This window comes from Myodes glareolus, chromosome 17 (genome assembly GCF_982192425.1).
Source record: "Myodes glareolus chromosome 17, mMyoGla1.1, whole genome shotgun sequence".
Taxonomy (NCBI): Eukaryota; Metazoa; Chordata; class Mammalia; order Rodentia; family Cricetidae; genus Myodes; species Myodes glareolus.
In genome coordinates this window covers 53,424,807-53,442,560 of record NC_142042.1, presented here as the reverse complement: position 1 = coordinate 53,442,560, position 17,754 = coordinate 53,424,807, and the positions used below count along the sequence as shown (strand labels likewise).

At 39.9% G+C, this 17,754-nt stretch overlaps 1 protein-coding gene across 3 annotated transcripts in view; it reads right to left on the bottom strand.

Moving 5' to 3' along the window:
• Positions 1–442: 442 nt before the first annotated feature.
• Magi3 (membrane associated guanylate kinase, WW and PDZ domain containing 3) overlaps positions 443–17,754 on the bottom strand; it is a 224,715-nt gene continuing 207,403 nt past the window's right edge. For 2 of the 3 annotated variants that reach the window (XM_085677889.2, XM_048442276.3), the window contains exons 17-21: positions 13,024–13,126; positions 12,231–12,357; positions 11,560–11,703; positions 4,667–4,805; positions 443–3,220 (exon numbers count right to left, since the gene is read on the bottom strand). In XM_085677889.2, the coding sequence (XP_085534015.2) occupies positions 2,145–3,220; positions 4,667–4,805; positions 11,560–11,703; positions 12,231–12,357; positions 13,024–13,126 (1,589 nt within the window). In that variant the 3' untranslated portion in view covers positions 443–2,144. Of the gene's footprint in view, positions 3,221–3,788; positions 3,880–4,666; positions 4,806–11,559; positions 11,704–12,230; positions 12,358–13,023; positions 13,127–17,754 lie in introns of all 3 variants that reach the window. The other variant, XM_085677890.2, reaches the window with a different exon arrangement.

The following is a 17,754-nucleotide window of genomic DNA, read 5'->3' as shown; positions in this document are numbered from 1 at the left end:
GTATTAATAAACCAGAGTTTTGAAGTAGGATTTAACACACACATGAAGTGAAATGAAATCAAATCCAGATACTTAATTCTAAAAGTAAATTTAAAATAAATAAAATATTTTTCAATAATGTGAATCACCATGGAATTCTGTGAACTAGTGGGAAGTGGTCAGTACTGTTATCCCACTATAAATGTGTAGTGCCTGGATTCCAGTGAGATGAAATGTCTTCTCTAGTAGTGGAGAAAGGGGGCATTAAAAAATGTCTTTGCAATGAAATAAGGGTATACAACTCAAGGCTTTCATTCACATATGAAATTCAGTGCAGGCAAAGACACATTATTATGTCTTTCTGATTTTAAGACTCTTATGACTCAGATCATGATGGCAACTAAGGTCTGCAAAACAGCAATGTTAAATGATGCTGACAGTTTTTTAAAAAAAAAGCAGGACATAAATTTTTTTCTTTTTTAATATCTATATAAAAAATAACGAGCGATTTACAGATCTTTCTCTAATCAGAACCTCAAGTGTGTATATAAAGGTACTGTACATATATAAACATTTACAACCAGGACATCCATATTTGCACAGCATTCCAAGGCCACATGGCTAAGTCAGTATATAATCAGTACAGTGACAGGTTACTTAGGAAGAGCCACATCAGACTGACAACATATGACATCAAAGTTATGTCACAGTTAACAATAAAAATAGGATTTGTGTCACTAATTGTGGACTATAGGGAAAATAAATCATTTCTGTGGTACTAAATTCTTAGCATTTATCAAGCCTCCTAATTTTGCTCTATTCAAGTAGTTATACATAATAGATGGGTAAATATAGTTCTGGGTGGAAGCATGTGTTTCCTACAAGGTCAGTACAGTTGGTCACAGTGGAGTTTGTCAGACTCACGGGGTAACAGAATGAGTGTTCAAATACTCTATAAGTAGACAGTTTTGGTCTGAGAAATGTCTATATTTATAGATGCTTTTGAATGCTGTTTCAGGGAACCTAACTAACATCCTGATCTATTGCATGAGGTTAAAAATTGTCTCCAACTTTTAGCAGTTTTTCTTAGATTTTAGAAAAGAACTCTGAAAGCTTTTCCTGTTTTTAGTTAATTAGCTAAAAATTAAAGTTCCACCACACAGTCTATACTGTATTAGTCTTGACTTGCTGCGGAAGCCCAATGCAGGCTCTGCTCTAAATTCTGAAAACCTGTATGTCTGCCCCACATGAACTTCTCTATGCCACAGGAGCTGATGCTTTGTCTGGCTGTAGCACTGGATTCATGACTAAGTCTCACACAATGATCTATAGATTTAGGCTTTCCAATAATGTATTAGAGACTAATGATTAATAATCAAGATATCCAGATATAGTAATTTTTCTTTAAAGAGAAATGGTATTTCTACACGCTTCTGCACGTCTCTCACTATAGTAGGGGGTCTGAGACACTGTAACTACATTAGGGTTGGCTAACATGGCAGGAGTTTGTTCACTCTGTTGCTTAGTCTTCCTCATTTTGAGCATTCAATTGTAAGGAATATCTTTAGCAGTTACTTGAAACACCTTAGCCATAAAAAAGCATCTTCAATATTTGACCTTTCCTGTACATAGTGATGTTTCTTAGTTGCATTTTTAAACTAGACGGTCAGAAGCTGTGAGAAGAGGCAAGTGCCAACTTTAATGATCAGCTAACAATTTCTTCCTCTGCAAGGACTCAAATATTTCTCTCTGTAAACATGCAACATGCTATTGAAAATATCTTCAATCCAAACTGAACTGTTTGATGACTGGAAATATCAGAATGGGAAGGATAAACAGACATGATACAGTAGATAACTTGGCACAAATACAAAGTGAGCTGTGACCACACTGGTAAGATCATGTCATTGCTGAGCGGGTGGCCTGAGCAGGGCGTGGCAGAGGAGCCCATGGGTGCAGCTCCTTCCTGAGCATGAGGAAGGGCAGCCAGCAAGGGCCAGGTGGGATTTAGCAATCTCAGAAGCCCTTCATGCAGCCTGGCTAACTTGATGCTCCAATTAGATATTGAAGACTTTCTGGGGGAAAAACATACCTCTCCCCTTTAAGAGAATGCTGTGTTATAGTAAAAGATAACAACTTAAATTTTCTTTGAATTATACAAAAGGTCACAGCTGTTTATCAGTCATGCCAACGGTGCCTGTGATTTTATTTGCTCGCGGCACCCTCCAGGGCCCTGGAGTGATGGGTGCTTTTTTGACGGGAGAGCTGTTTTCAGGTGTGCCCCCTGCATGCTCCTTGCATTTGTCAGTGGCCTCTGGATCTTTCTGTTTGTCATCTCCCGATTTATTTAACATCACCTTCTCTTCAGGTTCCTGCTTGAGCTTCTTTGCTGAGATCTGGATGTTATCTCCTGCAGTTGGCTTCTTTCCTTTTTCCTTCTCAGACACTGCCCTACTAGTGGTGTTGTTAGTCTTTTTGGATGAAAGAGATGTTTCATCAATTTTATGGCCCTTTTTCTCTGGAGACCTCGTTCTGTTTTTACCCAGTTGACTCTGCTTCAGATCTTTCCTGATGACACCCGACTTTTCTTTACCATCTGGGAGCTGTTCAGTACTGTCGAAAATATGGCCTGCTGTTCTTTGACTCCCAACTTCTGGGAATTTGCTCTCAGTGTTTGATGGGCTGTTGCCTCCAATCTTTTGCTGCTTCTTGGGACTAGAAGAGCGTCCCCTGCCTTTTCTGCAGGGATCATGTCCAGAACCTGCCTTAGTGGTGATCTGACCTTTAGTCTCTCCTTTCCTAGGGCTGAGTGACCGATCTCTAGATTTTCCTTTGGGGTCACTTTTTAGGGGCCTGGGAAACTTTTCCAAATGTTCCTCTGAATGTCGATTAGCTGACTTTTTGGGACTAGCAGATCTACCTCTTCGTGTGACACCATTTTCTCCTTTTAGTAGACTCTTCTCATGCCCATAACTATTGGATGGACCTTTCTTACTCACATTTTTCTGGAAAACAATCTGATGCTTCGTTTCAGGCTGGCTTCCATTTAAAGTGCTTTTCTTTTCTGGTACAGTGTCCTTTAGTTCTTCTGCCTTTTCACATATCTGAACTCTAATCAGAGAGTCTTCGATTACTGGCACATTAGGTTCTTCAAATATGGAAGCAGAATGTGAAGATGGGAGAAGTGGCTGTTCATCATAAATGACATTGGAAGATGAAGGACTATTAATATCCCAATCACCTAAAAAGTGATTGAGTAAAACACAGTTACACTCAACAATTATAAACAGAAACAGTGAGTTTTGAACTTTGACAGCCATTTGAGTAACTAACCAGTAACACAGTAACACAGCCCAAGGAGGAGTATGTTACATTGCTTATACACGTTTATGTCACTCTTTATAAAGGCAGATGCTTGTAGATATCTGCTCATACATGAAGGGCACATTATGTTATAATTGTTTCACTTATGTACTGTAAGAGGTAATATATGATCTATAAATTATTTATAAATCCAAATAAGATACAAATAATAAAACTGGACCAAAGTAGCTGGTCCAAGAAACTTACTAACTTAACTATTATTACTGTTTAAGTTAAGGATATGCCAAACTCACTAGTGAAAAAGACCAGACTATAGTACCCCAAATGAGGTTTATGGGCACCGTAAATAATTTTCTTGTTAAGCTGTCAAATTTAATGTCAAAAGGAGACTGAAAAAGTGCAGAAGACAGAAGTAGATGTACTTATTAATAGCATCATTTTAATTAAAAAGAAAAAGAAGTGATTTAAAAGACATGCAAATTTACCAAGTCTTTTTAAGGAAAGACCAAGAAAAGCCCTGAAAGCCTTAATGTTGCTCAGGTTTCACGTAGGAGCACAGACCGGAAGGAGCCAAACCTGAAGAAGGAAGAGAAAAAGCCTAGGACTATGTGAAAACAAACCAGCACAGTTAGCACAGATGTCATGGGCACGTGTGCTGTATGAGCAGATGGTGGAAGGTAACACAGCCAGAGATCACAGCTGGAAGGGACGGCAGGAGCTCATGTCTACATGTACCCTACAGAAGCTCATGTCTACATGTACCCTACAGAAGCTCTGACGGAGCTGTAGGGAAGACTCGTACACAATGGGTGGAGTTCTAGGATCATGCATTCTCAAAGTGAGTTTTGAAACACTGCGACAGTTCAGAACGTCTAATAAAGCCAAGGGCATTTACTATCAGTGCAGGAGTACAGACATGATATCAGATACCTCCCTGTCCCCAGGTAGTGGGGCTATGGCAACTTAATTTGATAAATGACTAGAAAAATCCTAAAGTTCTGGCATTCATTGACACACTTATCTTACTTTAAGAAAATAACATTTATTGGCAATGTGTAATTAACCAAGGAGGGAATAAAGCTAGGATATTCTAAAGACATTTGAAATGTTTGCTTCTAATGTTCTCATTTCTTACAGGCATATTTTTCTACAAAAAGCACTATGTGTTTTCAGATGAAATAAAGATAATCATTCTATTTCAACAAATAATACTGTTTGGAACATCACTTGCATTACAGTAACATTCTTTGGTGGTGCTGGTATCACTTCTGAGTCAGCCAGTAAGATGTCCGTGCCCTCCAAAGGGGTATCCCTGTCTTCTGTCGGGCCCTCCCCAGCATGAGTGTTTAGCTGTTTTGCTTACCATGGTCAGGTATCAAGCCAGTTCCTGGCCTCAAAAGAAGGAGGACTTTATTTCCGCCAGCCTGAATGAGCTCAATCGCTCGCGTATGTGTGATGCCTTGTGTAGGTTCCCCATTGATTTCAACAATCTGGTCACCAACCTGGACAAGGAACATTCACAACTGTGTGAAACAGCAGTTTTTCATTTCCACATTGTCAACAGAGCCCTTCACCCTGCTAAGTCATTCTTACTTGTGAAATCTTTAACCTAGCAGAGTGCAATTCTGGTGATGGCTGCTGGACGGATAGATAATGGCAATGAGGAGAGACAGTGCATGATTTTTATCTGCTTTATAAAAATTTCTCATGGGAAAGCTTTATGTGGTTACTAATCAGTATCAATCAAATTTTCCCACATATGTGAGGCCCTGAGACTGATCTCTAGTCTTACAAAATAAATTTTTTAAATAAATCTAGTTTTCTACCAAAATTTGAAACAATAGAAAAGGCGACATTTCTATATTAACCTAAATAACAGCATAAAGCAGCATCTACATGACAGCTGGACAGGCGCTTTCAGACACAAGCAGCAAACTCACTAAAAAGCTGGGCAGGTGATTGCTCATAACAGAAGCTTTTCTGAGACTGACCATTCTTTACATTGCCAGCATATCCTGTACATGGGTGAGGCCTTAGCTAAACGATGTACTTGGAGATTACAATTTATAAAGCTTTGAGAATACATTATTTATGTATATGAACAGTTATTTAAACCAATTACTGCACTGTATATAGTGACTTAAACACAAAATAATTTTCTGGGAAACAAAAAACTAGGACTAAATAAGATACCATAATGCTGGTGTCATTTACCAGAAGTATATATTTTAAAAGAAAGCAAAAAATAGGAGGAAATTTAACAGTAAAAGACACGAGTAAAGATGGTGATGTGATTTAAAAGCTACATCAAGGTCATATGCAGCAGAGTATTTATTTTAAAACGAACAATGAGACATTACTGAAAATAAAAACCCAAATATTCCAGATATTGGTAAGACCATAAATAATCCCTAAGTAGTGACAGATCAGACTGAGATTTGACGGGCTGGAGAGAAGGTGGTTAAGAGCACTGGCTGTTCTTCCAGTGGACTTGGGTTCAATTTCCAGCACCCACATGACAGCTCAAAACCGCCTTTAACGCCAGTTCCAGGGGATTTAGTAACTTTTTCCGGCCTTTGTGAGCCAGGTAAATACAAGCAAAACACTAAAAAAAAAAATTAAAAATGAATCTAGAGATACAACCTGACCTGACAGGAAGCTGAGGTCCAGCTATGTGGTTCTTACCATACACAGCTTTAACCTTGTCCTAGGTCAGGGGTCTCATTTTCCTCGCCTGTCTCATGGGGCGGTAGGAGAGTGCTATGAGACACCAGCTGTAAATACATGCCGGTCTTCAAGTTATTGTAAAATGCACTGGCATAAAGATGCGACTGAATATATCCAATTCTACACACTGAAGAAATTATAAACTATGGAACAAATAAAAGTGTTGTATATTTACAAAGAGAAAAAACATGTTTTACTCTTGAATAAATGGAGGTATGAAGGGTATCAGAAACATGACCGTCTAATCTACATGGGAAGTAGAAAAAGACAAGATCTAAGTAAATTGGGAGTGTGGGAATCATGGGAAAAGGTAGAAGGGAAGGGGGGAGAAACGGAGGGGAGCGGAGAAAAATATATAGCTCAATAAAAAGAATAAATAAATAAATGAAACATGACCAGCTGGTGAATTTAACTGACATTATGCTTTAAACATTGCCTAGAATTCACATGTTGAAAACCTAACCTCTTAAGTCATATATTAGGGTTCTGAGGAGTGGGAACTTGGGAGGCAACTAATTATTATCAATGGGGAGTAGCTTTGTTTTAAAAGTGAGATCCTATCTCCTAAGCATTCTTTGTCCCCCTGTCACATGCCTACTGTCTCAAAACTAGCATTCCCACCAGCAGGGGCGTCTTAACATGAGATTTTACAGACTCCAGAGGTGTAACAGTTTATATAATCCCCAAACTCAGGTGTTCAGTTATGGTAAAAAGCAGACTAAGAAAACACAGGAAATGAACTCAAACAGCGAAGTAAGATGAAGATTACAGAACAGAAAACAGTAATAAAGTCAATTATCTAGAATAAGTGGAACAAAAGCCACTATTAAGCTCCTTTGATAAGTGATAAAAAATTATTTCCCCAAGGAAGTATAAATAACAAAGTATCTCTGAATAAATAATTTTGACAATAAAGGAAAACTAATGTGAGCACAATTAGTCATCTTAAGAATGATGTCACAGTTTCAGTGACATTCTTTGTCTCAGGCCACAAACCTGTATATTTTAATATAAATAAAATCTTAAAAAAAACTTGTAATTGAACAGACTTACCACCAGGTGTCATTTTAACTTTAAAATAAAAAAGGGAAGGGAAAGTGTGTCTGAGAGCTCTACACTTAAAACCAAAGGGAAAAACACCTCTGGGAGGACAGATGAACATTTTTTTGAGATTATAGGTTGCTATAAAATGTCAATAAAATGGTGAAAGTATTTTTGAAAAGCTGAACATTCAACTCCAGTTTTACCAAAAAATCATGAGACGAGAGGAGAAGGGAAAGGAGAGAGAAATGAAAGGTAGATGAAGTAAAGGAAAAGACATGTTTCTGCAGACGGAGCAACTCCAGTGATCAACTGAAGCCAGTCTTGGTAAAACAGCTAGGCTTTAAAACTTAAAAAACAAACAAACAAACAAACAAACAAAAAACCCAAAAAACTCAAAAACCCAAAACAAAAGACAGGGAGAAAAAGGAGATGTTGCAGTTGTGGCTGCAGAGAGGCTCAGAGCTGAACAGTGCTGGTTCCCAGCACACAACCATCTGTTACTCCAGTCCCAGAGGATCTGATGCCCTCTTCTGGCCTCTGAGGGTACTGAATGCATGTGGTAAAAAGACCTCTACAGACAAAACACCCACACACATAAAATATTAAATCTTTAGAAACTCACTGTCTTCTAAAACATAAATGGATTATATTATTTTACAACCTGTTAAGAAATGTCTCCTGAGGAAATCCAACCCAGAGGATGTCAGCAAGGAGATCCTCGGATTTAAGTCTGTAAGTGTAGGTACTGCCACTTACCTCATGGACCTACAGTAGCGTAAGTGGCAATACATACTGCTTGGAAGACAGAACTGAGAATCTGACTTCCTTGCTTGCAGCGCTAGGGATAGAAACTTAGGCCTCAGGTATGCTAGACACACAATGAACCATAACCCAGGATTTAAGGACCAGTTTCAGACTCCAGATATTTCCAGATCCTCTGCTGACACGCAGTACCTTCCCACCCATAAGCTAACATTCTCTTGGTTTCCGAATTATACTAGTACATTGTTGCTGGACCACTAATCCTGTCTACCCAGTTATAAGAACTGAGGACAAATCTTCATTTTCTAAAACATTCAGTATTTAGGAGCTGATGCAGTAGCTCAGTGGGTAGAAGTATTTGCTGTTAAGATTGACAGACTTAAGTTCAAGTCTGGGTTCACATGGTGAAAAACAAGCACCAATACTCTCAAGTTGTCCTCACACATACACTTAATAATTTTAAAGATTAATTATCTAGATTTATCCATCCATTCTAACCTCTTGATATCTATAAGCATCTATAAAGTACTAATCTTGATTTAAAAACTCACCCAGAACATCCTTTTGAAAAATGTTTATGAATTGCCCACTGTATATTCAAGGCACTGTATGAAGTACTGAAGACACTGATTCAAAGGTACAGAGTACAAACTGCTATATGGAGATCAGTAAGGGAGGAAGGAGGCAAGAGAGGTGGAGGCCCTTTCATGGCATCACGGAGAGTGTTAGTTGAGACCTCTCTGAAAGTCAACATATTTTCTTTTTAGAATATATTTGAATATAACAGTTAATAGTCTACTTTTGTTTTCAAAATCTAGTGTTTATTTTTTAAACAAAAGTAGGTTCAGTTATGGGACTTTCAGTTTCTGATATCTTTTAGAGCTACACATTACCTGCTTTTAAGGCATGTTTGACTTACATTTGTATGATGGAATTAGTAGATCTGAGGGCTCTATTTGGAACCAACATTTTAAAAAGAAGAAATGTAAGCCAGGCAGTGGTGCTGCACATCTTTAATCGTAGCACCAGGAAACAGGCAGGTGGATCTCTGAGTTTGAGGTTAGCCTGGTCTACAAAGCAAGTTCCAGGACAGCCAGGGCTACACGGAAACCCTGTCTTGAAAAACTAAAAAAGAAGAAATGTGAAATACCTCAGTAGAGGAGAGGTAAAGAGGAAGAGGAAGAGCATGAGGGGGAGAGAATCAAGAGAACTCTAAAGCATTTACAATGGATCCTAAACTGAGGCTCAAAAAGAAGCTGCTTAAAGCTATATTGCTTCAAAATGGTAGGAAAAAGGTTTGATTTGTATCTTCCTCAATTCTCAAACCTGAGCTCTTTTCACTCTGTTGAACTATGTGAGAAAGCAAGCAGGCTAGTCAGAACTACTCTGTATCAGCTGCCCCCAGTGGCATTTGGCCTTCCTGCTTATAATAAACTCTCAGGCTCTGGTGTGTGATTTTTGCATTTCTACCCTTCCTGTTTGCTTTACTTTTATTGTGCACTAATTGTAGGCCCCACTCAGAGTTATGTCCATGGCCTGCTGCTCTCTAAAACTTGGAGTGACTTAATCTACCACAAATACTTGCCCTTCGCTTCTGTCTATCTGGGTCATGTCACTATCTAAGGCCTGTGAAATACATTTGGACAACTAACTGGTACCTCTACTTTAATTAAAAAAATTATAGCAGCTGGCTGTCAAATTCTTTCTCACCTGAAATTTTTTTGTTTTGTCACAGAGGTAAGAATAGGTGTAGACAAAAGGTTCTGTCCTGCCCAGTCCCACAGCTGTTCAATCCCAACAAAACACACAGAGAATTATATTAATTATAAACTGTTTGGCCTATTAACTCAGCCTTATTACTAACTAGCTCTTACAATTTAAATTAACCATAATTCTTGTCTGTGTTAGCTAGGTGGCTTACTATCTTTTATCAGTGAGGCAGTCTCATCTTGCTTCCTCTGCGTCTGGGTGGTGACTGTAGACTGAGTCTTTCTTTCCTCTTCCCAGAATTCTCCTAGTCTGGTCATCCCGCCTATACTTCCTGCTTGGCTATTGGTCAATTAGTGTTTTATTAAACCAATATGAGTGACAAATCTTTCACAGCAAGGAGGTCCCCCAGACAGCCTTTGTCTTTGTCCCCTTGTCTCTCACTGATCAGATACTTAATGGGTCACCTAAGCTGGTCCTTCTTTCACTGGAAAGTGATCTCCTCCATTTTACCTTCTACCCAAAGCCTTAGCAGGCAAGTTCTCACACTCCATACATGAATGACAGCTACTTCTCTTCTCCATCCATCTGTACATTGCAGGTAGATACTTCTTAGCAGCATGCTGCTCTGAAAACATCTTTGGTCAAAAGCCTACTGTGCCTTTCCACTGCCCAGCACCTCCATACTTCTAACCCATGCTTTCTTCACCTCATTTCCTTCCACTCCTCTGTATACATCCTAAATAACGACATCGCTCAGCCACAGAGTTCCCTGTTATGTAGAGTGCCATTCCTTCATTTCATCCATTGCTATTTCTTCAGCCTCTTTCCTGAACTGTACTTTTCTTCAGGAACCTTTGTTAGTCACTCTCTCTGATCTTGTGTTTATGCCTGGTCATTTTAAGGAAGGACTGATATACTCTCACCAACTAACTCATTTAACATCAGACTTAAAGTCTTGGTTAAGGTGAATACTCAAAACTAGTTTTGAAACAAATGATGGGTATGAAGCGGTAATGTGGAAAAGCAAAGCTGCAATTACCCAGAAGATATTTTTGTTTCTGGAACAATGTCTACTCATGTAGCCCATGCTGGTCTCAAACTTGCTAAGGTAGCTGAGGATGACCTTGAACTTGCAACCCCTCTGTCTCTACTTCCAAGTGCGAAAATTATAGGTGTGCGCCACCGCTTTTATGTGGTGCTAGGAATTGAACCCAAGGCTATACTATGCAAGCACACTACCAGCTGAGGTACATCCCACCCCCACCCCCGAGCCTTTTCTGATTATTAGAGCTAAGAATAATTTGTCTTACTATTACTCAACTAAAAGGGTTCTTTTTTCCTGGTGCCTCCTAATGACAGATAGAGGAAACCCAAAGTTCTCTTGGGTATTAAGAGGAAGGCTGTCTAGAACTTAAAATTTTAGTGATGACTAGTGAATTAACTAATTTTTAAACATTAAAGTCAACAGTTTTCTATGTAAGATTCCTCTTTAACATGCAGAGGAGAAAAAAAATGCAGATCTTTAAGCCATTTAGTCTCCATTGCCTTATACAGTGCTGGTGTTGCAGGGTTGAGAAAGCCTATGATAAAATATTACTGATGTGGATTCTGGTCTTTCTAATAATCATAAAGGTTGGCAGACCAGAATTTTCTGCCTCTTCAGGGAACTAAGTGGAAAAAACTCCCTGGAAGAAACTCTTGGAAGAAACTGGAGTCTTTTTTTATCCTGCTGTCTTTAAGACTTTTAATAAGATGGAAGTGTATTTGATTTATTAATCCATTGGCCTTGTATGCTGACTATACAAGAACTAATTTTTCTTACAGACACACAAAGAAACCATCAAACTAAGAAACCCTGGGTGGCCAGAAAAGCACAACAGCAGCATGTGGCTGCTTTTAGGAAAAACTCATTTCTTAGATGTTGGAGGTTTCTGCATTCCCTCAAAAGCAATTATTTTTATAAGCTTCCAGTCTAGAGTCAGAAGTAAAGGTTGCAAAAAGAAGCCAACTCACGTGAATCCTGCCGTCTTTGATGGCAGGGCCATCCTCAGCAAGGCGAAGGATGAACAGCCCCATATTGTACTCCTTCCCTCCTCGGAGGCTGAACCCAAAGCCCCGAGGGCCCCTCTCCAGCTCTACTGGGTAACACCCAAGGCTCTATAGGAAAGAAGCATGATAGAATGTTCTTATGCACTGCTTTTACTACATCTTGAAGAGAATCTGCTTTTACAGCCGAGAGACATGATGACTACTCCTGATATGCATTTCTATGACATAAGGAAGGAATGCTAGTTTGGGCTGCTATTTAATTTTTATTAATTCATTTGAAGATTATGCAGTCTTCTAGTTGGTCATTGTGAAATAGAACAATTTAGAGAACAGAATTTTTAAAATTTTAATTTTCTAAAAATTTCCCTAAACAAAAAGCAAAAAGCTCTCTCTATTTAATTAGCTATAATACTATGTACCTGTACATATTTAGCCTAGGTTTAAATTTCTCCCTTTTCAGGGTAAAGTTTTATCTCTACACCCTCTTGTATGGTTTAGTACATTCCAACCATTTTAGCAGTTCTGTAAAAATTAGTAATTTTGGAAGTAAATGTATTCAAACAGATTTGCAATAAAAACAGTAATGTCAGTGATACAGTGACCCAGAATTTTAGCAGCAGGGTGTTTCTATTTACCTGATTGTGTCGACTTCCCACAACCGAAATCACTGCTGTGTCAGGCTGTGCGAGGTGCTTGTGGTCAGACCACGAATGTCTGTAGGAACTGCAGACATCTTTCCCAATTTCACCTTCTAGGGCAATTCTGTGAGAGAAACCAAGGCATAATCTACCCCGAGGAAATGAAAAACAGTAACTTCTCTTTTCTTGAAGCTGAGCCCTGCCATCCTCCACCCTTACACGATGCTGCAGACGGACTGTCTCTAGAAGCAGAATTGCCAGAAAAGGCAGCTCGTTCCCTCCAGAGTAGCCTAAAGCCTGTGAACGCTGCCCTACTTCCTTCAGTGGGGTCCTGATAGAGTTGCTCTCTCAGAGTGACATTCAAAAAACTGAGGTTGGAGCAGATATGGTGACTGTTACCCCGAGAAATGGACCTCTCAAAGCCCCAAGGCCTGGGAGAGGCTGGATTTTCTTTTATGAGTAATGTTTTTAATAACAGGACAGATATACGTACAAATTCTCACTCAGTCTCAGGCAGTGCAAGAAGACTGACTCAGGTAGGGCCGGCCTTCCCTACTGACATGGTTACCAAAAGAAGCACAGTCAGTTGCTGGTGTCAGGCTGACTGGGTCTTTGTGCTGTGCCTGGGATGGAGACTGGGAAGGGGGTGACAGTCTGGGGTGGGGAGGACGCGAAGATGAAATACACAACAGTTTTCACTTGGTTATCTGGCTTGTGCACTACTGCCTGGGAGTGGGATAGTGAAAAGCGGGGAGATGAGAAAAAACCCAAAACCTGAGAATAGCCACACCTGTCCCCAGGTATGTGGTTGGCCTGTGCCTGTCCCATGGACCTGTGCTGCAGTGCTGGGCTTTGCCGGGCTGAGTTCGTTCCTGATGGTGGACCGTGATGCTCTGTTCAAAGAGAAAAACAACAGAAATGAGAATCTGTACATGAAAACACGAAGACCAAGTGGATCGTTAAGTAAACAATAGTAATGGTTGCAGTTCCCAGTTTTGAGGCTTTCACAGAACTGTACTATTATGTCCTGGAATTGGAACAGTAATGTCTTTCCCCTCTGGCTTTAAAAAACATGTTTCAAGAGGATAGGAGCTATTTCTAATTTCATATTCTCACCCTTGTCTGTCTCTTCCATACATGACAATTAGAACTGCACATATTCAGTCATCTCTGTGTAGAGGACAGAGCGCCAGGGGATGCTGCTCAGCCCATTCTAAGTTGCCAGAGCACAGGTTTTTTTTTTTTTTTTTCCTTCCTGATAGTGCTAAGTTTCAAGATGCTGGAGCACAGCGGGTACACACAAACTCAACACATCTTGGAATTTGCATTTTATCAGAGGAAATTATTCTATTCTGCCTGATGCTGAGCATCAAAGATCAAAGACACCTAGACTGTTGAGAGAAATGTTTCTAAAGATTTCCTGGTTTTTGTTTTCTAAGAGCACAAATGCAAGAGAGAATAGTATTGTGTCCACATCACTCTTAACTGCTTGGAAAACTGACTACAGAGCCAACCAAGGTCTACATCCACAACTAGACGGAAGTTCTGGGAGAGGACAGTCAAAAGAGAATCTTTATCACCACCATCATCAAAATGATGTCTCATCTGGAACTGCATTCTCTTCAAGTATATATTTAGAAATTATTTTGTAAAAATGTTCAATGTGGAGGCTATTTTTTATTAGATCAACATAAAGAAATTGATAAATGAATCTTGGAGTATAAAGGAGAAGAGAAAATGTGATGTTAAAGATAAGGGATGGAAACAGGAAATTTTGTATGCAGGAAGTAGAAGCTTCAGGCTTTACAAATCACTGTTCTTGGATTCTATTTCTATAATTTTGATTATGCTGTTTCCCTTCAAAATTGTATTTAAGAACATCACATGCTGGGTGAGGGTGATACACACTTTTAATCTGAGCACTCCAGAGGCAGAGTCAGGTGGTTCTCTGTGTTCAAGTCCAGCCTGGTAAAGAGTAAGTACCGGGGACAGCCAAAGTTGCACAGAGAAACCCTGTCTCAAAAAACAAAATAAAAGAGAATGTCTTGCAACTAGAAGCTGTGAATACTCCTAAAAGCATAGGCAAGATGGTAAGAAGTGAAGAAGACTGTAGGTACACAGGTTCCCCATTTTTCCGAGGCGCTATGCAGGGCTGTTCTGCTACCTGGTTCCACTGCATCAGCTTAAGGGTGTAGCATAGAACTGCCCTCTCCTGTTATGTTAATTTTGCCTATGGCCCAAAGGTGTAGCTTAGAGAGAACTCTCCCTTTACTGTTATGGTAATTCCACCTGCAAGCAAGGTTCTCGCTGCAGGCAAGGTTCCCGGGTCAGCTCTTCTCTGAGCCTGAGCACGCCCACCTGGCTTCCTCTTTTCTCTGTTCAGCTGCTCTCCGACCTTGGGTGTGGCTCCCTGACTTCTCTCTTTCCTTGATCCTGATGGGGGCTGGTGTCCTTTTGCCCCACAGTATATATATCCGACCGATGCTTAATAAAGCTGCCATTTGCCGCTTGCTCCTTGGCAGATGAGCCCGGTCTCTTTGTGTGTGTGTCATATGTTTTAACTCCTAGGACAATCGTCCGTTCTCGTGGGCTCGAGTCAGGAAAAGCGTGCACCTGTTTCGAGGTTCGGGTGTCCACAGAAAAGTGCGGAAGCTTACAGAAGACAGAAAGGCAACACAGTCAAGCCCGGGCTGGGGCAGTTCTAATCCTGCTTCGCTGTGGCTGGTACCAACACAAGCCCACTAGATGAGGGCACACGGGACTAAGTCATTACAGACAAGTGTCCCAGGATAGAAAATGGAGTAGAGTGGGTGCCAACCTTTCCTCTGTAATGAACGTGTCTCCTAGTGGATTTAAGAGGTTACAATTTGGCCTCCTAACTTTTCCAAAATATGAAAAAAAAATATGTATTTAGTTTTTGAGACAGGGTTCATGTAGGCCAGGCTACCCTTGAAATTGTTATGTAGCTGAAGATGACCTTGAACTTTAACCTGCAGTGTCTACCTCCTGAGTTCTGAGATCCCATACTCAGTTTATGTAGTGCTGGATTTGAACTCAGGACTTCATGCAAGCTAAGCAAGAATTCTACCCACTGAACTACATTTATAGTATTTTTCTTTCCTTTTTTCTCATTTATTTATTTTTTACTTTTTAAGATTTTAATTACATTTCTCCCTTTCTTCCCTCCAAATCCTCCTTACTTTCTTTCAAATTCATGACCTCCTTTTTCTCATTTTTTATTCTTTTTTTATTTTTTTATTCTTTTTTAAAGACAGGGTTTCTCTGTAACTTTAGAACCTGTCCTGGAACTTGCTCTGTAAACCAAGCTATCCTCAAACTCACAGAAATCCACCTGTCTTTGTCTCCCAAGTCTGGGATTAAAGGTATGTGCTACCACTGCCTGGCTCCTTTTTGATTCTTCCTGCATGTATATATGTGTACATTTATACATATACAGCTCTCTAACCAGATGTTAAGACTCGTTCAACAAGATGGAAACCACACATATTACTGGAAGCCTAGCTAACTAATCAGTACTAGTGAAGTTAAGGTTACTGTGGGAGAATCTATACCCACTCATTAACAAAGAGAATATAATCCCTCACAACAATCAAAACATTTGTCATTAAATCCACAGGTAAGGAAACTTCTCTTTGTCACAAACTGAGACCAGTACCAAAACCCACAACCTGTCAAAAGGCAGAACTGTGGAACTCAGTCCTAGAGAATGCATCTACAAAACATTCTTGCAACAAAGGCTCAGGGGAAACTATGGAAAAGGGGCAGAAAGTCTGTAAGAGCCAGAGGGTCCGAGTCTGCTGTGAGACTATGTCCTAGGAATGTCCAAGGCTGTATCCATAACATCACCAACATGACTGCCCAAACGTGAGCTGAACAGGGACGGCAGCAATGGACAAAGTGGACTGGGGAAAAGATCATCAGACCTCAACCCTCTACGGGGCGGTGGTGGCGCACATCTTTATCCCAACTCTCAGAAGGCAGAGACAGGCGGATCTCTGTAAGTTTGAGGTTAGCCTGGTCTACAGAAAAAGTTCCAGGATTGGCTCCATAGCAACTGGGAAACTCTGTCTTGAAAAACAACAAAACAAAAACCACAAAAAACTACAGGACAAGCAACTGAGAAATTCTGGAAGTGGGAGAAGACGTCTTCCTCAGGGAAGAGTACACCCAATGGTCAGCCCTGAAAACGTACATACAAGTAACATTATGCAAACTGAGCAAGTTTTATCTAATTGGCTTTCTCGTCACCAATTTGAACTTCCTTTGGCGCCTGGGCCTCTAGTTTCAACATAACCAATGAAACAACCAAACTATTTTGCTTTAAGACTTAAGGTAAACTTTTTGTCATGTATGAGATACTAATCAGGTTAGTCACCTGGACACAAGCCTTCATATTTCACCTTTTGTTCAAAATGTTACTTTCCCTTCCCTATGAGACCCTTCTGGCTTCTTACCCATACTGATTTCATTGTTTTTACAATGTTGATCACACTGTGTGAGAGATGGTCAAACACCTTCCTTCCTGCTAGATTATGATCTCTTTGATTAAAGGAATCATACCCTCTTTGTATTCCTGTTCCCTCTGGAAATTTCTGTCCTTCTACTTTTACTTACTGTGTATGTCATTTTCTACTTATCTGCCTCTAAATTTGAGAGCCCTTTACTGAGCTGAAATAAATCTTTTCTTGTCATTATAAATCCATAGTTACTATTTGGGGGATGAAAACTGATGGGAAAATTATCAGCAAGATGACAAGGAGAGAGTCCAATGCAGGTATGAGAAATGATATTTTTTTCTATTAAAGGTAGTTAATCTGACAAGGACCCTTATTTTCTGATCCCCCCACTGCTTTGTGTTGATTAAATAATTATGTCAGACTTATGTCAGGATCCCACCAATAGAATGAAATGCAGTAACCACCTACATTGGGGTAAAAGATAGAGACCATTTAGGTTGAGTGTGCTAGCTAGGATAGTTTGGGTTCTGGTACACGCTTTCTGCAAAAAGCAATTGCCTTGCTAAATTATTTTTACTCACACTGTTTATGTGTCCCTTTTGTGAGACACTGAGAATATTCTTTCCCCTATGGATACATTTTTGGCTTTTCTAACTTCATTAGAGTGATGATTATATAACATCAGAATAGGACAGTATAATAAACAAGCTGACCATCTTCAGATTTTCTTCTATCTCACCCCCCCCCCCCACACACACACCAGAGATAGGGTGTCTCTCTGTAATCATCCTGCCTGTCCTGGAACACTCTGTAGACCACAGAGATCCATCTGTCTCTGTCTCCCGAGTCCTGGAATTAAAGGTGTGCACCACTAGCACCCAGCTCCCTCTTATCTTAAGATGAGATATTATGAGTAATCAAATGTATCATAAATTGGTATTTTTTTTTTTAATGTGGTGCTGGGGTTAAACCTAGGATTTCATGTATGATAGGCACATCCTTTACCAATGGGCCATGTCGGCAGCCCTGGTGTGTTGGGGAAT